We start from the raw sequence: 20,112 nt of genomic DNA on the forward strand, positions 1-20,112 counted from the left end.
GAAAGGAAGAAGACACAAAGCGAGGAGTTTCACCTTTTTACTCTGCACTACTTAGAGGGTGGGGGTGCTTGGTAAATAAAACCATTTTTTCTTAAGCATGAGTGCTTATCTCTATAGGATGGCTACCTAATTAAGCATTTACCGTCTATAAATTAGCACCGATGTTTAAGAAAAACTGGGTTTTTTTAAGCACCTCCCCTAAGCATGAATTGCGTTGTGCAGGCCTCAGAGCGCTTGCTATGTCCCCAAACTTGTGCAGGCCTTGCTTCTTTTCTGCATGATAAAGTTCAGCCTACGGAGCCGGGATCAGCTCCATGGTAGAATTAATTTTCATATTTTCAACTAAAATCCACCAAGAATTTTATCAGGGCAAGACCTCATTTGGATCCTGGTTCCCTTTGATCTTGTTCAATTTGGCATGAAATTCTTAGTCCTAATCACGCCTTGCCAACTACTCCCTCCTTTCCGGTTTATAGGACTTATCTCAAAATTTTAGTTTTTCCATTTTATAAGGCTCAATTTGGTTGTTTCATGGCTCTTCGACAGGAGGTAGTAAAATTTCCAAACCTAAGAAGACCATTTCTTTGCTGTCGCTCTAGCCCTACCGGGAGGGGGCTTAGCCGGGTCCAACAAACCTTATGAGTGGGTCCCACGCACTCAGGCAAATTGGTTGTTTCATGTTCAGATTCCAAGATACATTAAATCATTGCATGCAAGTATTAAGAGAAAATTGACCAATGCATCTAATTTATGCATGCATGCATTGCAATTAGTGCATTGGTAAACAAACTTTTTTAAGGAAAACAAAAGCATTAATTGGGTGCTTTTGTAAACTATAGAAAGTATTCCACCACTCACCATCTACCTTGGTTGGTGAGATTTTTAAATTAAGCTTTATAGACCGAAAAGGAGGGAGTAGAAGCAAAGATATATAACCTAAAGAATGCAGAACCAGAGATGCTACTAAATTTATTCGAATTCTGTCATAGTGGTCACAGCAACACCATCAAACTCCAAAATGAAAAATCGAATCACACTTCTGAGCTAGGAACTATAGGAAGCATCGGCAGGGGAGGGACAAACACAACATTAACACGCGTCGACAGATAGAGGAATCTTCAGATCTTGGTGGCGAAATCAAGGCCTTCCTTGCCGAGCGCCTCCACGTCGGCCACCGGCGGCTGGGCCCTGGCGACCTTGGCGATGGCCTGATTCTCGTCGGCGGAGCCGCCCTCTAGGAACACACCGATGACCTTGCCGTCCTTGACCCAGTAGGTGCCGAACTTGGGCTTGGCCACCGCTGGGTCGTTGTCCCCGAACAGCACCGTCTCGCCAACGTTCTCGCCGTAGAACTGCCACGCGACATCGAACGACCTCGAATAGAAGTAGGGCAGGTAGTCGTACTCCGCCACGGACTCGCCGGACTCCTTGGCCTTGATCGCCTACATACAAATTGAAAAACGCTTGTGTTACATGTCTTGTGGAATTTCACTGGAAAACAAACAGTTGAATCCTACCGGGTTTTGTGAATGGGGCCTAACAAGGATTGCTCACCTTTACTGCCTGCTCGGCTGATTTCCGAGCATGGTCGACGTGCTCCACTCTCCTCGGCTCGTTGTACAGCTTCATGGGGAAAGTCGCCACATCACCGATGGCATATACACCAGCGACGCTTGTTTCGAAGAATGTGTCAGTCTGGGTGAAAACACAAGATAAAAGATAATGTCAAACCTTAAGGCAGCGGCAAGGACAAGGTGCACAAAGTGATGTGTACAGTTGCTAATTAGGTTGAGCCAATCAGTTGGATAATATTTTGTCCAAGTGTCAGTTGGATGCATTCATCAGCACAAGAGTGAAACTAACCTTGAGTCCACCCTTATCCTCTTCAACTTGGCCTTTGAAGAGGCCTGTCAGCGGCCTGCCACCGACTCCAACGATGACGATGTCGGCATCGAGTACTCTTCCATCCTTCAGCTTCACCACACTAACCTGCCAAGCAAAGAGAGAAAAACAGATTCAAGTCCTTCACTTCAAACACCACTATCAAACTGAAACGAAAAACAGATTCAAGTCCTTCACTTCAAACACCACTATCAAACTGAAACGAAAAACAGATTCAAGTCCTTCACTTCAAACACCACTATCAAACTGAAACTGCAGAGGTATACTCAGAAGTCAGAACTCACATCTCCATTGGCATCAGCATCAAAACCACTAGCCACAGTACCCTTCACGATATTGATTCCTTTGCTAGCGTAGTAACCCTCGTAGAAATGAGCAATGCCGGCAGTGAAGAGACGGGGCACTGCAAAAGAGAGTTGGCATTCCCCGTGTCAGATTTCATTAACATCATCATCCATGTGTGTAAGTATCGAGAGATTGGTGTTTCTTTGCTGCTAAATATTCAAAAAATGCAACGCTGTAAGCTTAACAGACAAGAACAGTCAGACTTACTGCACCACGGCTCTGGGTACACCATAGTGACATCGAAATTGTTGATTTTCAGTGCTGCGCTGAGCTCAAGTCCTATGTAGCCACCTCCAACAACGACGGCCTTCCCATCCTTCTTTGCTTGCATAGCTGCGACCAACTTGTCGGCGTCATCAATTTCCCTTAGATACAATATGTTGTTTGATTCCGCTCCTTGAACGCCAAAGTCAGTGAGCTTTATGGTCTGAGCAAGCAGAGAAATACAAATACAATGAGTAGACATATTTATGAAGAGATTGACTCAGCAAAAGCACGATTAATAAGTTCAGTACCAATAGCGCAAGCTGCAGATTATTATGTTGCAGTGAGAAATTAACAGTTGGGAACTCACCGAGGAGCCAGTGGCGATGAGCAAGGTCTCATAGGTGAAGGTTGCTCCAGCAGCACTGGTCAATGTCTTGGAGGCAAGATCAGCCTTGACAATTTCCGTGCTCAGGATCAGCTCAATGCCTGCAGACAGACACTTTCTCAGAAGTGCAAAAATCTTGAAGAGAACACACTAGATGCTCTTTTCTGCGCATTTTTCGACTAAGCTGTCAGATAGTAACATAAACTTGAGACATGTTGTTCTGTTGGTGTTAAAGTAACATAAACTCCAGGAGAACTCCTCAGTTTTGTTTGACTAATCATCACGTAGTTTCCTCTGGTTAATCTTAAAGAATGAGTAGCCAACCACTCTCCACGGTGGGGACAGGACATGTTCCTCACCTTTTTCCGTGTACCATTCGGGCAAGAGCTTCTCCCCGCCGCTCCCGACGCAGGTGTGGAATCCTGGAAGCCTGGCGGCATCTGCTTGCACGGAAGGAAGACACGTTTAGAGTTGAGCGAGAAGCGCTGCGGCGGGTAACAAAAATTCAGTCAGCAGTTGTGTCTGCAGGCATGTTTCTTACTCTGGGGAAAGAGGTAGCCCTTGCTGAGCGCAGGACGCTCATACGGAGCCACCTGAAAACGCAAACACAACAGCAACAGCAACAACATCAGGTTGACCGTTAGACAGGCTCGGTTCCAAATTTCTTTTTGTGTTTTGGGGTAGAAGAAATGATTCGATTTGGGCAGAGGCCATGCGGCGGGCGGGAAGGTAGAGCGACGTACGGACTCCTTGGAGATGATGGCGAGCTCCCCGGGCTGGACGCCCTGCTTGCCGAACTCCCTCGCGGCGTATCCCTGTCATGTCAAACAAAGAGACAAGCGTGAGAATCCAACCAAAACATACATTCCACAGAGACGACAGGAAGCAGACTCGGAGGGAGGAGAGTACGAACCGCAGCGACTCCGCCGCCGAGGATGACGTACTTGAAGTGCTTCTCCGACGCCATCTCCCCGACGGATCGATGGATGGAGCGCAGCAGCGAATTGCGAGGAAGAAACGGAAGGGCGGAGGAGAGGAAGGTGGGAGGAAAACGCGGCCGTTCGCTGGCTTTTTATTCCCTCGCCTCCCCTGGCCGCTTACGTTTCCGCTGCTTTTGGCGTCCACGTGGCCGACCCAGGGTTGACCGATGGGGTCACCATTTCCTCGGTGGCGGCTAACTAGCCTTTCCCCACCAGAATGAAGAAGAGGGAGGAAAAAAACAGAAACGGAATGCAAACCTAAGAGCTGACGTAAGATTCGCTATCATATGGGCCTCCTACCGAGTCCAGGTTCACGGGCGGCATCATATTTGTGTTATACCAATAGAAAAGGAGAACACACACCAACGGCTAACCGAAGGAAAGATTCCACCTTCCTGTCCGTCTACACTTGGTCAGACACCATCAATTCAGCCGTCAACGTCGGTCGACCTGGTGCCGGTTACCAATGCATCGTCAAGCGACAATCCTCACGTTAAGCAATATAAAATACAATAAAGGGAATTTGTTACTATCAGACATTTTCCACTAACCATTCTCATCAAGTTACAAGCTTAACCGTGAAAATTTTGGAAACATATGTTAGCTTTCCCCTACTAACGTTGGGAGATAATTCTGTCGACGGAGAAAAATGTTATGGTATGCTTTTGATCCATGCTTCTCGTTCAAAGGCTCACTGTTGCTTTCGTACTGCAGACATTACCCAAGACACAAGTTGCATTGGTCCTGCTCCCTCTGCTGAAGAAGGCCAAACTCCAAGCACCACAGCAGAAAACAACACCTCTCCTGGGAGAATTGAGGGGAGCCCATTTATTGTAAAACAGGTCAGCAAATCATCATACGGCCCGTGATGTAGCAACCCTGCACATGAGAACGATGGCAATGAATGATGGAGCCAAACATTGATGAAAAGAAATCCACCAAAAAGAAGAACAGTGCATCAAACTTATTCCCTCCGTCCCAAAATAAGTGACATGGTTTTAGTTTGAACCAAAACCACGTCACTTATTTTGAAGTGAAATAGCATAAAACTACCACTTTTCGCGTTAGGGTTCCGAAAAACTACCAAAAATTTGTTTGTGACTGATACCTACCAGAATCCACGTCGGCTGTTTCAAAAAGCCCAAATCGCCGAGTGCTTATCAATTGAACGCGATTATGACAGTTGGGGCCTGCACGTAAGAGAATCGTTTCTTTGACTGTTTGTTTGACCGCTAACTTACCTGTGGGGCCTATGTGTGAGTGTCTCTTCCTCACTCAAATAAAAATAAAATTCTTCAATCCCTCAATTTTTTTTAGAATTTAGAAATATGCCCTCATTTTTACAGAATAACCCCTATAATTTTTTTAAAGCAATCAGGTCCCTGCAAATATTTTCTAAAAAAACAATCAGGTCCCTACAAATATTTTAAGTAAGCAATTGGGTCCTTGTAATTTGTTTGAAAAGCAATCGGGTCCATGCTCCAGATCATCAGGATCCGGCCGGTCTAGACCTCAACTGCCTCGCCTATGGCCGCCGCCGCCGCCGCTCCTTGTAGCACGACCGCTGCTGCTGCTCCTTCTCCCTGCCGCTAGCTGCTGCTGCTCCTCCTCCCTGCCGCTAGCTGCTGCTCCTCCTCCTTGCCGCTACTACCTACTGCTCCTTGCCGGTGATATCCCGCGTCCAGCACCGTTCAGCCTCCCCGTTGTCCCGTGTCCCTCGCCGGTGGGAGCTCCGCCGCCGTGTGTGTGCCATCTCTCCTCCCCATCTTCTCGTTTCCCTTTCTCTAAGCTCTCTTGTCCCGCAGGAACACCGAGCCGCCATGGCGCCCCGAGCTCCAGATCGAGCAGCTCCAGTGCATGCCCACCTCTCCTACTGCAGCGTGCCACTGCGTGCGGCCATGTTGCCCTGCTTGCCTGCTCGTCGCATCGCCGGACTGGGTGGTTTTCTCCCATTTTTTACAGGGCGGCGGCAGTGCTGGAGAGAGATCAGGGGAGAAGAGGGAGAGAAGAAAGAGAGGTAGGAGACAACTGACATGTGAGCCACACATGTAAGTTAACAGTCAAACAAACGGTCAAAAAAATTATTATTTTTTTCGAAACAAAACGGTCAAAAAATGGTTATCTTACATGCGGGCCCTAACTGTCATAATCACGATCAATTGATAAGCACTCAGTGATTTGGGTTTTATGAAACAGCCTACGCCGATTCTGGTAGGTATCAGTCACAAACGAATTTTTGCTAGTTTTTTGGAACCCTAACGCGAAAAGTGGTAGTTTTATGCTATTCACTCCTTATTTTGGGACGGAGGGAGTATTAGATAAATAGACTGTTAATACAGGAACATATTTTCAAACATGGACAGGTTTGCCTCCAGATGTACAACAAGAAAACTTGAAAATTAAGTCCAGAACAGACCAAAATCGTGAAGTGAGTGGTGATGTTAAAGGAAAAAAGCGAGAGAACTACTGACCAATTGATTAAACAGGAGCTTATGTCTTGGGAACTGTAACATTCAAGATCTTCACATCCTGATACGGCTTGTCATTTTTGTCCGTCTTGACCTTCTCAATTTGCTTTAAACACAAAATGAAATGTTAAGAAGACAATAAAGGAAATGAAAAGACAACGTTCAGGCACTAAAGGAATATGCAAAAGTTTGATACCTGAACAACATCCATCCCTTTCACAACTCTACCAAACACTGTATGTTTGTTATCTAGCCATGGAGTTGCCACAGTGGTGATAAAGAATTGAGAACCATTAGTATTTGGTCCCGCGTTAGCCATTGAAAGTGTAAATGGCCTGTCATGTCTCAAGCTGCAATACGACCAATAAAGTTGTCACTGTAAGCCTAAGGGATAGATCATCCATAAAAGGCAGTTCTCTCTTCAACAAGGCAGTGCGTACGTCAAAACTGTATTTAGTCGACCATAAATATATTGTTTTTTAACACCATAAATATATTGTTTTCCCTGAGTAATAAATTTACCATAATCGCTAATGTACATTGAGATGGAAAAAAAGACTCATTTTGTGCAAACAAGAAAAATGTGTCATATAGCTAAAATACCTTTTGTGAAATTCATCTTCAAACTCCCTGCCCCAGATTGATTGCCCACCAGTACCATCCCCCAAAGGATCCCCAGTCTGGACCATGAATCCTTTAATTACACGATGAAATATTAGATTATCATAATAACCATTTCGGCAGTGAGTAGTGAAATTTTCCACAGTTTTAGGACACTCTTCTGGATATAGTCTCAAGTGAATATCACCCATTGAAGTATGAAACACCTGAAATAGAAAAAGAATTTAACAGATTCAGGCAATGCAAAATGACATATAGATACTGATTTCACATACAATCCGGGTATTAATGTCATTCACCAAAGGAGTAACAGCCACATCTAAATGTTAAGAAAACATACCAAATTGTCAGGTAGTGATGTCGTAGCAGTCTTCCCTAATTCTGATACAGACAAAAGTTCTTCTGGTGGGGGTTTTTCATTGAAAACATCCCTACCCTTAGTGGCATCTTCAGGCTCTTCAGGTTCTCTACGACTGTACAGTAATAAGGACAAAAAAGGATGTTAAACTTCCAAGAACTAACATATATGAACAAAGTTCATAAGAGCCTTCCAAGCAACTAAGTTTAAAACCAGCTAATTAAATATTCTCCTGAAATGCTTGAACTGGCATACCTAAAGGTATATATCCGGTGTTTCTTGAAGGCGCAACATAACAGAGTAGGGTCTGATAAAGGCTCCTTCGTGTCATTGACATTAGCAGCTATTGAAGGAATTTTCCTAACCTTCTTGTTGCCTTTGTCACCTTGGTATAGAGCAATTCTCAGAAACCTCTCATTGTTCTCTACCTTCCCCAGGATACGGGGAACCTTATTTGTGTGCAAATTTACAACCTGCATATATATGATGTTTAGAAGTCTTACAGAAAGATGTTTCACTAGTAGCTGGTGTAAGATGCCAGACAGAAGTACACATTGTCATTATTCATTATGAGATCAGCGACTAGGAGCGGAACATGATTATTATGTGTAATAAAAGGTCAATGGCTCACCATGAGCAAATGTATGTATAAATGTTTTGTCTGAAGAATTCTTTAACATCAATGATAAATTCCCTTGAGTACACAACAAAAATGGACTGGTAATATCAAAGTACATAAAGAATACAATTGAAAAGGAAGGAACGAAGGCATACCTTTATGCCCAAAAGGGTGGCATAAATAAGGAAGTTACAGCTCTCATCGAATACAGCATTAGGTTGAGGAACATTTTCTGTCTTTTCTATTTCCTTCTCGACAGCCATTCTTCTCCCAAAATCAATAGCATCAAGATGATACAACGGAACGTCACTTTTCTGAAGATCTTGTGCCACCTACAAGTAACAATATTCAGTCCAAAATTACAAACCGAACATATCTACTTGTGATGTGCAAGCACTGGACAGAGGGAGTATCTTACCTCAAGGGACTCATCATACACGCGTCTTAATTTACCAGTTTTGAACCAAAATACCCTTATCCTGCGGTCAGGGGATGTGACCACAAATTGAGTGCCATCGTTGCTCACCTGGGAAAGATCAGCTCATTAAGTAGAGCTATTCCAGTCATAATTACAATAATAACAGTGATTGTCGTTTCTAAAAAGTATCAGATTTGAAAATGCACTAGACCTATGTAGTTCTTTTTTTTTAAACAATCGGCATCATTTTTGGCCAATTACTATATTAAGGTATCTATGAAGTGATCTAGCCAGCTACTGATGTGATAGGGTGGATATATCTTACAAATTCAGGTGTCTCTATCATTGAATTGGTATGCTGGTAAAAAGAAAGAATGCACAATGTGTGGCAGTCTGTGTTATTGTTTGGGAGTAATATATTTATTCTGCTGCAAAGCATTCGAAGTCCTTGTTGTGCAATTGTATGCCTAGCTCAAGTAATGAAGAAGCAGTATACACTAATCACGCAAGGATCACATAAAAAGGTACCTCAATGGCAGACACACTAGTCTTGCCTTTTGCAAGTTCAAATAGATTTGTATCTGTTTTTAAACGAAAATTCACCCTGCAAAAAGCAGATAGCAATGTCAAGCAATGATAAGTCAATGGGTTAATGCATTTATCAATGTGGAAAAGAACATTCCATAGCAAATATATTTTAACTATCGTGAAAGTAGACCTCATAGAACTATAGCAGTTGAAGGTATAGATATTAAAATACTAATCCAACCAGAAACACCTAGGCATGCAGAACAAGATTTAAAGTTGGAAAATTATAAATATGTTATACCTTCAACTCAAGCATCTTTACTTGACGTACAAATATTTAATAAGAACTTACACGTTCAACCATATACTACTGTTACACTGTTCAGTTGCCAGTTTTCAGCAAAAGTTGGTATTTTATCCCTACTTAGCATACCAACACCTAATTAGAACTTGCAGGGTTCAACCACATACTATCTGTTACATTGTTTCAGTTGCCAAGTTTTCAGCAAAAGTACTAGAAAGTGGAAGTATGCACTCAGACTCAAGTTTGCAATTGTTCAGCAAAGTGTTCTGGCAAAGAAAAAATCAGAAGAAACACGATGCTGAAAATAATTACAAGAAGCCAGAACATACGCATCCTCTGGAAACTTAAGGGTGGATGGAGACCAATACTCCAAGAGTCCTTTGGCATCAGCAGATATCACAACATCCTGGGCATGGTTATATTTCATAACTTTTACAGGGCCAGCATGAATCTGCAGTGAGAGAAGCTCAGTAAGTACAAATCCTTTAGTTACTTGAATTCACAAAGAAACATAGAATACCTCTTTGGAGATGATGGGATCATTTGAACCAGAATGAGTGTCATATATGTGAACAGAAGATGTATTCCGGTCACTAACAGCAAGTTTTGGTTTAACATCACCCTGCCGATAGACCCACTCAATTGCCCCAGGGACAAACGGGAGGCGCATCATGAACATCATGTCATAGTTTACAACATCATATATCTTGACAGACCGATCGTTAGAGATCGTGCAGCAAAGTAAGCCATCAACACTGACCTGCATTACTGGATCACGCTATAATTGCAATTCTTTGTACTATGGCAAGTGAGTGCAATCAATAGTGCCCCCTCCGATCCAAAATAAGTGTCACAGTCTTGAACTAGTTTTGAACTGAGGTTAGTTCAAAACTGCGACACTTTTTATGGATCGGAGGTAGTAGCAACTAACAAGCTAAATGTACTATGCGGCATCATAATATCTTAACTGAACAAGTGAACATAAGAATGTGTGCACTCACAGCTAAGCCTTCGATAGGACTGAGATGAGACCGAAAATGTTTAGCAAATTCGATTCCACTGGGCTTCTTCTTCCAGAATTTCAGATGTCCTTTGGAGAATAGAAAACATGAAACGGAATCAGCCAACTTTTCCCACAAGCCGAAGGAAACTGATAGGTGCATAGATCTAGCGTGTCGATTCATCCACTACCAGAAAACACTACTGCGCACAAAACAGGTCAAGGTGTACAAGAAATTACCATCTGCGCTCCCGGTAATGAAGAAGTCAGCAGGGGAAACGGCGACGTGCGTGACAACGTCCCTGTGCATATAACTCTTCTCGTACCTGCAGAAGGCAACCACCGCCACAGTTAGCCGCTGCTCCAGGAAGCAGACACAAGCGCCTCACAAATCCTATGGCAGTAAACGGCGAGGAGGAGGAGACGCACATGGCGGCGGAGGGGAGGGCGTCGAGGAAAGCCTGCTCGAACTGGAGCGGGCGCTTCTGCCGCTGCCGCGCCGGCGCGGGGCCCGGACCGATCAACTCTTCCCCCTCCTCCTCCTGCTGCACCACGGCAGGGGCGGCAGTCGCGCCATTGCCGTGCTCTTGCTCACGCTCTGTGTCTCCGTCGGCCGTCGCGCTCGTTACGGTAGAGTTGGCGGTGGACTCGCTCGTCGTCGCCATGTCGAACTCGAGCCTTCTCTTCACTAGGGTTCGGGGGATTTGGGGGTGTCCGCGCTCGGGGCCTCGAGAAGGTAGGGCGAAATATTACGGGGTTTACTAGCATAGATCCAGTACTACAGTTTCGTACGGCCCAAACTGGCCTAACACGAAAACCCCGAGTTTGATTTTCCTTTCTTTCTTTTTTGACATCATTGATTTTCCTTTTGCCGGAAAGAGAATATATCTATCTATCTATACTTCTACTATCTATCTACTCCCTCCGTCTTATAATGCACTGACGTTTTCCGACTACATTATGGGACGGAAGGAGTACTTATTTACTTACTCATATAAAAGCACCACAAAAAGGGACATGGAGTATATGCTCCCGAGCTCAAATGCACCCTGCTAAACAGTGAAATAAAAAATATTAATCAAAAAAATGAAAGAAATCTAAAAAATTGATGATAAACTTTGACAAATGTTTTGTATGCTTGAATTTTTTTTGCATGAAATGACATTCATGGAAATTGTGACAAAAAAGAAAATCGATGCTCCAAAAATGCTAGTTTTGAGAACATTTTGGAGTACTTTTTTTTCACGACTTCCACGAATGTGATTCGTGCTAATGCAAGCATACAAAACATTTGTCATACCGCAAAAAAATTAGAATTTTTGAATTTTTTAATACTTTTTTTGATTTTACTATTCATCATGGTGCATTTGAGCTCGGTATCAGAATAGGACTTTCGCACGGAAGGCAGGCACTTTACATCTTATATCTATCTAATTAAAGGATTTGACGATCAAAATCCTCTTGATGTTTAGCATCAAGCCATCAACCATGGTTTGACGTACGGTTAAGCCACTAATCCCACAACCCTAATCTCTCGTACACCTTCGTCCTAAAAAATCCCCGCAACTCCCCACGCACCCCGCCTGCCTCCTCTAGCGTCGGTCCTCCGCGCCTCCGCATTCGTCACCAGCTCTGTCGCTGCCAGATGGAGGATGCCACGGGAGGCGGCAATTCGTATGACGAGCATCGGATGCGAGCGAGCCTCCAGTCAGGCAAGAGGGGAGCGATTGTCCCGTGCTCCTTCGGGGAAGACGAGCGGCGCAACCAGCGGCTGCTTCCACTGATGGCGGCTCCCCTCCATGGCATCCATGAGCAGTGGTGGCAGGCACCATGGTGCCGATCTGGCCACTCCTAGACTTGCTTCCGTCGGATCTGGCCCTCTCCCCACCCCTCTTGCCGCCGCCCTCTCTCTACCCCAGGTGGTTGTCTCAGGTTTCACCTCCGCCACCCCCAGTCCCCCCTCTACTTCCATGACCCCAGGTGGTTAAGAACCAAGGTTATCAATCTAGTAGGAGAACCACGCAACACCGTGTTAGTAGAACTTGCACATAAACAACAAATCCTTGCAACCCAACACGAACAAAGGGTTGTCAATCCCTCGCGATTATGATGTAGGGTAGAACCCTAGGGGCCGATCTTTCACGATTGGAGCTGTAGCGACCCGACCTCAGATGGTCAAGTCTCTGTGTTTCAGTGTCATCCCTGGATCGGTAATGCTGACATACACAGTACTCGAAGGATTTATAGCAGAGTAGCAATCGCACACTTATCACATCGAATGTCTCAGAAGAGAACTTATTACAATAAATATGGCTTAAGGCCATCTAATACGATAACAGCGTAAGGCTTGGAAGATAAAGTGAGTCCATCAACTCCAACGGCATAGCTGAGTGCATGACAACGACCTATCGCACCTTTACTCGTCGTCTGAAAAGTCTGCAACATAATACGTTGCAGCCCGAAAACAGGTCAGCACATGGAATATGCTGGCAATGTAACACAGTAGAGCAATGAACAGATAAAAGCTATCATTACATGCATATATGGCTGGTGGAGGCTCTATGGTTCTATGTTTTTGCGAAAAGCCAATTTTTTCTACAATAAAGGAATAGATTTTATTTAACTATTATGGTAATTGAAACATCATTGAGAAGGTACCTCCAACTCAATCCCAATTAAAAGTAATTATCAACCCAACATATTAAAATAGAGTGATGAGATACATTTGATAATCCAAGTACTAGATACTCAAGATTGTCCATAACCGGGGACACGGCTAACCATGATTAGATTGTACACTCTGCAGAGGTTTGCACACTTTTCCCCACAAGACTCGATCTCCTCCGTTGAATTTCTCGCACTACATGGTGTTTGAGAAACGGATGACCGAGACACGGTCTTTCAGAAGCATTAACTCTAACCCCGGGTAGATAGTACCAACCTACATCCCTCTACATCTGCTAGCCTACCACCGGAAGAGGTCATGCAACATACTCAACTATGCTAGAGCCCATAATAGCTTGTGGTTGCACTGTGACGCCCGGATAATCAAGCTACAGTAACATCTGCTAATGATGCCATGTCACCTCGATTACTGTTGCTAATCTCGCGTCAGTTCGAAACCCAGTTCAAATTTTAAAAGAAAGTCAAACAATAAAAGTTTCCAAACATTAAAACTAAAATGCTCTAAACGTGCCAAATAATGGATAGGTAATTATGGTGAAAAACCCCATTTTTATAAAATGTTTAAATACCCTTAGGTGAATAAAACAGTAGCAAAAACCAATGTTTAAATGCTTTTATAATTAACAAAATACTAAACTAAATTGCTTTGGGGTAAAACCTTTTGTTGTAGTGGGTTTTAATGTATTACTAAATTAGGGATCATTTTAATATTAGATAAAAACTAAATGAAAAAGAAACTAGAAATAAAACAGAAAAGAAAAATAAATAAAAAGTAAAAAGAAAACAAAAGAAAAGAAAACCCCCCGGCTCCCCAAGGGCCTTGGGCCACTGGCCCAGCTGGATGGCCGGCCCAAACCGGCCCAGGCCGCCCCCCCCCCCTCACTCCCTTATCCCCTGTCCCCGAACCCTATCGCCCACTACCCCCCACTTGTCCCCAATTTCCTTCTCCTCCCCATCTAGATCGGGCAACTGCCCCGAGCCCATCGCCCCACATCGCCAGCGCCCCTACCTCGTCGCCGGACTCCCCCACTGTCGTGACGCCCGCGTCGTCCCCCTCCCCAGCGGCCATCGTCACACCTTCGTCGGATCTCCACCAACACCGCCGCCGCTCACCGTCCCTGGAGCCACCTCGATGCCGTGCCTGCGAGGTCTGCCTCAGGGTCTTCTTCCAGTACGCCGACGAACGCCTCCGAAGGAGCACCAAGACGACGTGACCGAACCCCGTCTTCAACCTTCTGCATCGTCGGCGGCCATCTTCAATTCGCCACCACCGGAGCCTCCCCAAGCCCGCTGCCTGTCCCTACAGCACCATTGTGAGCTCCACAGCACAATTATGCCTTCCCGAGCTCGGATACGAGCTCCTGCTTGTCCTCCCCACTGCCCGTAGCTCCGGCCAACGCTCCGCTAGTCGCCGCCGTGACCCTAGCCCCTGCTGCCCCCGCTCTCCCTTGCCCGCGTCGTCGCCCCTTGGCTCCGCTTTCCCCGCTTTGGTGCCGCTGGCTCAGCCTCGCTACGCTGCCGCTGCATCTGCACTCCGCGGCCGCGCCCGTACCGCCGCTACATGCCGCACGCTCCGGCGCCGTCCTCGCCCGGCCGCGCCACCTCGCCTCCTCTCGCATGCCCCCTGGTCACCCGCCGCGCCCGCGCGCTGCCTCACCTCGCCTGGCCTCGCCACTGCCGCCTCAGGTGGCCGGCCTCGTCGTGCTCGTGGCCGGTGGCTCCCCCCTTCGATCTGGGCGTATGCCCAATCGGGCTGGGCGCCAGCGCCCGTAACCCACACGCCCGCTAAGGCCCCTGTGCCTATGACAAGGGGGTCCCACCCCCAAAACGTTTTAAAAAGGATAAAAAGGAATAAAAATATATATTAATTAATTAACTTAATTAATCGAGTTTAATTAACCTAATCAATTAACTAAACTAATTAAACCTGCTTAGTTAGTCTTAGACAATGACAGTGGGACCCACACGTCAGTTTGACTAAGTCAATTGACTGTTTGACTGCTGACATCACCCTGACATCATGTTGATGTCATAATTGCATTTTCTAAATTAATTAATTCTAAAAATGATTTTAAATCTTTAGAAATTAATATAAAATAATCCGTAACTCGGATGAAAATACTTTGTACATGAAAGTTGCTCAGAACGACCAGACTAATCCAGATACGTAGCCCGTTCGTCCGCTACACGTCCCTAGCATAGCGAACGTGCAACATTTCACCTCCGGTTCATCTGTCCGAATATGACAAACACCGGGAATACTTTCCCGGATGTTTTCCCCCTTCGCCGGTATCACCTATCCCTGTGTTAGGTCACCCCTAGCACAACGTATTGCCGCGTCTTGCTTTGTGTTACCTTTGATTGCTCTGTTATTTATTATGTTCCCCCTATGTTACTTCTTTCCGGTAGGCTCCGAGACCGTTGCCGATACCCTTGTGATCGACTACATCGACGATGAACCCTTCTTGCCAGAGCAACCAGGCAAGCCCCCCCCCCTTGATCACCAGATATTGCCTATTCTTCTCTATACTGCTTGCATTAGAGTAGTGTAGCATGTTACTGCTTTCCGTTAATCCTATTCTGCTGCATAGCCTGTCCTTGCTACTACTGTTGTTACCTTTACCTGCAATCCTACATGCTTAGTATAGGATGCTAGTTTTCCATCAGTGGCCCTACATTCGTGTCCGTCTGCTGTGCTATACTATCGGGCCGTGATCACTCGGGAGGTGATCACGGGTATATACTATATACTTTATACATGATACATGTGGTGACTAAAGTCGGGTCGGCTCGTGGAGCACCCGTGAGTGATTCACGGATTGGGGGCTGAAAGGACCTTTGTCCCGACGGCCCTCTGGGTGGATCTTTGTGGCGGAGCGACATGGCAGGTTGAGACCGCCTAGGTGAGAGGTGGGCCTGGCCCTGGTCGGTGTCCGCGGTTACATCAATTAACACGCTTAACAAGATCTTGGTATTTGATCTGAGTCTGGCCATTTGGCATATACGCACTAACCAACTACGCGGGAACAGTTATGGGCACTCGACGTCGTGGTATCAGCCGAAGCCTTCGTGACGTCAGCGACTGAGCGGCGCACGCCGGGTTGGACCGCGTAGTGTGACTTCCTTTGAAATGGAGGTTGCTAGGTCTGCTCTCCGGCCGCGTACGCAACGTGCAGGTGTGCAATGGGCGATGGGCCCAGACCCCTGCGCGCATAGGATTTAGACCGGCGTGCTGACCTATCTGTTGTGCCTAGGTAGGGCTGCGACGTGTTGATCTTCCGCGGCCGGGCATGACCCAGAAAAGTGTGTCCGGCCAAATGGGATCGAGCGTGTTGGGTTATGTGGTGCACCCCTGCAGGGAAGTTTATCTATTCGAATAGCCGTGTCCCTCGGTAAAAGGACGACCCGGAGTTGTACCTTGACCTTATGACAACTAGAACCGGATACTTAATAAAACACACCCTTCCAAGTGCCAGATATAACCCGGTGATCGCTCTCTAACAGGGCGACGAGGAGGGGATCGCCGGGTAGGTTTATGCTATACGATGCTACTTGGTGAACTTACCATCTACTCTCTCCTACATGCTGCAAGATGGAGGTGGCCAGAAGCGTAGTCTTCGACAGGATTAGCTATCCCCCTCTTATTCTGGCATTCTGCAGTTCAGTCCACCGATATGGCCCTTTACACATATACCCATGCATATGTAGTGTAGCTCCTTGCTTGCGAGTACTTTGGATGAGTACTCACGGTTGCTTTTCTCCCTCTTTTCCCCCTTTCCCTTCTACCTGATTGTCGCAACCAGATGCCGGAGCCCAGGAGCCAGACGCCATCGTCGACGACGACTCCTACTACACCGGAGGTGCCTACTACTACGTGCAGCCCGCTGACGACGACCAGGAGTAGTTAGGAGGATCCCAGGCAGGAGGCCTGCGCCTCTTTCGATCTGTATCCCAGTTTGTGCTGGCCTTCTTAAGGCAAACTTGTTTAACTTATGTCTGTACTCAGATATTGTTGCTTCCGCTGACTCGTCTATGATCGAGCACTTGTATTCGAGCCCTCGAGGCTCCTGGCTTGTATTATGATTCTTGTATGACTTATTTATGTTTTAGAGTTGTGTTGTGATATCTTCCCGTGAGTCCCTGATCTTGATCGTACACGTTTGCGTGCATGATTAGTGTACGATTGTATCGGGGGCGTAACAAGTTGGTATCAGAGCCAACTGCCTGTAGGAATCCCCCTTTCCAACTCCTTGGTCGAAGTTGAGTCTAGTCATTGCTAAACTTTTACTAACATGGCTGTGTGGCTTACGGGCCCACGTCGCCATTGGGTGGTATTAGGATCTTTTACTCCGCGTCTATACTCTGGGACTCTTATCTCTCTTCTACTCGGGTTAAATGGTTTTTACTAACTCTAACTCTAGGTTCTCGTAACTACTTCCTTCCGGAGAGCCACTCGATACATGTGATCGCTTGATGCACTAGAAGATTCCGAAGTTACTCTCCGATGTTCCCTCGATACTTGTGTCATCGCTTTTGCAATTCCATTCCATCGATAAACCCCAATGGATAAACAAGTACACTTGCCATTCATACAATCATTCCCCGTTGATCTTGTTATTACAAGATACCCCGAAATTCTCTCTAATATTCCGAGAATACCTTGTGCCTACTGCCTTGCAGTTCTTTGCCACATGAATACCCCTACGGATAATTCCTCGCACTTACTGAGTATCCGCTCGTCCCAAGTTGTTCAGGTGTTTTACAAAAGTCTTCGAAATACTATTCGATCCTTCGAAAATCCTTAGCAGCTTATTGCTCTGCAATTACTTGTCTTCTTGCATTATGGATGCTTTTCCATATGGCTGGCAATATTCATTAGTCTTCTTTGACACCGTCATTTTGATCCTATTGATTCAACATGAGTGCGAAGGCACGCAATCATCGGTTGATCCTTTTAAATTATCTTTCCGGCTCAGATGTCACTTTGAACATGAGCTGGTTATCGACCCATCAAATTGCCATCGATTGTATCCCTAAGTCTATTCAACTTATCCATTCTTAATCAGACCGTTGGTTTCCGATCCCTTGATTTGGAAATGATAATTCCTTTGCATTTGAGCTTTGAGTTAGTCAGTTGTTTCTATAATCCGATGCACTTGCATTCCTTCTTCCTTTGATAGAGTACCGATACTCACATCAGCTCCGTTGTAGACCACCAGACCTCTTGTTGGATTATTATCTGGTAGTGTCCTCCATATTCAAATAACCTTGTGAGCCTTTCCAGGGATATATAAAGCCTTCGGTAAATTGTATCCTCTGCTTTCTCAACCATGCTCAGCTTTCGATCTGGTGGTATTTACTATTGAAGCTTGTGGTATATATTTCCACGATACCCTGATGGGCTGAACCTATGCCTTCCTTAATATGTGTGGACTCGAAAGTTTTCATGAGTCATACTCTTCTGGTATTTTGCCAGATAAAATTTCAACACTACAACTTCTTCGAAAGTGAGGAGTGAATGAATGGTCATGCATTGGAGAAGTGGGAGTCGACCTTGAACCTTTGTGTTCATGCCCACGGACACGATGTGGAACTTATCATGAAAGCTTCTTGCAAGAATATTTAATCATTCTAATAATTCTTCCGGTGTAGTAAATTGGATCCCTTGCATTTATGGTTTCGACCATGCTAACCTTATTCAATACCTCTGAAAGGAAACCATTCCATTGCCTCGTCTATTATGACAAGATTAAAGTATCTGCTTTTGCAAGTCAACACTCCAGTTCAGTTTCTATTCTGATCTTCCTTCCAGTATTACCCTCTGGTATCTCGAGGATACCACGGAACTACCACTACAAAAAAGACACATCCGTGACATTTTGGGCCGAACAAATTTTTTTCTGTCATACATATGACACTTCTATGACGATAATTGTGACAAAACCCGGTATCATCATAGATGTGGTGGGCTCCTACTTCTATGACAAAAAATCATGACAGAAAATGGGCTTTTCGTCCTGGGCGGGCCCGAGACGCAGTTGCATGACATACTTTGGGCCGTCCATGACGGAAAAAACCGTGGTAGAAGCGAGGGGGAGGAAAATTTCGGGGAGTTCCCGGTTACAGTGGGAGGTCGGGGACCGAGCGATGCGCGTTTCTCTCGTACACGTACGTGCGTGTGTGCGAGGCGTTGGCTCTAACTGAACCCGAGCGAAGCGTTGGGCTCTAACTGAACCCGAGCGATTGCACTGCAGGCTACGCGTTACTAAACCCGAGCGATCGATCGATGGCTGTTAACTGAACCCGACCGAGCGATTCCTTCGCTACTGCTGCTAACTTAAGCCGATCGATTGGATGAACAGTGAGTGTTGCGGGGGGGTTGGATGAACAGTGAGCGGTGGCGTTGCCTCTGGATGAACAGGACCCCGTGGTGTGGAGGGCTGGATGAACAGTAGACGGTGGAGGGGTGCCCGTGGAGGGGTGGTTGAACAGGACCCCGTGGTGTGGAGGGCTGGATGAACAGTAGACGGTGGAGGGGTGCCCGTGGAGGGGTGGTTGAACAGGACCCCGTGGTGTGGAGGGCTGGATGAACAGTAGACGGTGGAGGGGTGGTTGAACAGTAGCCGGTGGAGTAGCGCACGGTGGAGGCTGGATGAACAGGAGCCCGTGGAGGCTGGAGGAGGTCGACGGTAGCCCGTGGAGGCTGGAGGAGGTCGACGGTGGAGATGAACAGTATCCCGTGGAGTCCCGTTTTGCGGTACGCCACACCCCTCCCGATCAACAGCACCCCCGTTTCAACCGTAGCGCTCCAACACAAGTCCGTTTCCTCCGTTTTGCGGTACGCCACACCCCTCCCGATCAATAGGACCCCTGTTTCGACCGTAGGAGGTCCATTTCCTCCGTTTTGCGGTACGCCAGACCCCTCCCGATGAACAGGATCCCGTTTCGAACGTGGCCGGTCGAACACAAGGCCGTTTCCTTCGTTTTGCAGTACGCCAGGCCTCGTTTCCATCGCATGTTCCGTCCAAGCCCTCCCGATGAACACGACCACGCATTCCGTTCCGACCCAGCCGGTTGGCTCCCATGCGTTCCGTTGCCTCCCGATGAACACGACGCATTCCGTTGCCTCCCCATGAACACGACGCATTCCGTTGCCTCCCCATGAACACGACGACGACGCTGTTTCTCCGTTCCGACCCAGCCATGTACACGAGCCCTGGCCGTACGTATGCGCGAGTAGGCATTCGAGACCCTGCCCGTATGTACGTACGTGGCCGTATTTTCTTTCTTGC

The 20,112-nt window shown here is 46.3% G+C and overlaps 2 protein-coding genes across 2 annotated transcripts; both read right to left on the reverse strand.

The window, feature by feature from the left end:
* Positions 1-944: 944 nt before the first annotated feature.
* LOC109774107 (monodehydroascorbate reductase 4, cytosolic) lies at positions 945-4,051 on the reverse strand. Its single transcript, XM_020332822.3, has 10 exons — positions 3,753-4,051; positions 3,583-3,654; positions 3,381-3,432; positions 3,199-3,279; positions 2,822-2,940; positions 2,455-2,674; positions 2,187-2,305; positions 1,864-1,989; positions 1,555-1,695; positions 945-1,442 (listed from the first exon to the last, which is right to left on the reverse strand). The coding sequence occupies exons 1-10, from the start codon at positions 3,804-3,806 to the stop codon at positions 1,119-1,121; spliced, it is 1,308 nt and encodes a 435-aa protein (XP_020188411.1). The 5' UTR covers positions 3,807-4,051; the 3' UTR covers positions 945-1,118.
* A 261-nt stretch (positions 4,052-4,312) lies between these two features.
* Positions 4,313-10,956, reverse strand: LOC109774106 (peptidyl-prolyl cis-trans isomerase CYP71). Its single transcript, XM_020332821.4, has 14 exons — positions 10,565-10,956; positions 10,376-10,461; positions 10,137-10,225; positions 9,656-9,895; positions 9,465-9,586; positions 8,832-8,907; positions 8,304-8,411; positions 8,041-8,217; positions 7,522-7,739; positions 7,249-7,381; positions 6,891-7,114; positions 6,484-6,637; positions 6,291-6,393; positions 4,313-4,698 (listed from the first exon to the last, which is right to left on the reverse strand). The coding sequence occupies exons 1-13, from the start codon at positions 10,798-10,800 to the stop codon at positions 6,310-6,312; spliced, it is 1,947 nt and encodes a 648-aa protein (XP_020188410.1). The 5' UTR covers positions 10,801-10,956; the 3' UTR covers positions 4,313-4,698; positions 6,291-6,309.
* Between the last annotated feature and the right edge of the window lie 9,156 nt (positions 10,957-20,112).

The sequence above is a fragment of the Aegilops tauschii genome, chromosome 7 (genome assembly GCF_002575655.3).
Source record: "Aegilops tauschii subsp. strangulata cultivar AL8/78 chromosome 7, Aet v6.0, whole genome shotgun sequence".
NCBI lineage: Eukaryota > Viridiplantae > Streptophyta > Magnoliopsida > Poales > Poaceae > Aegilops > Aegilops tauschii.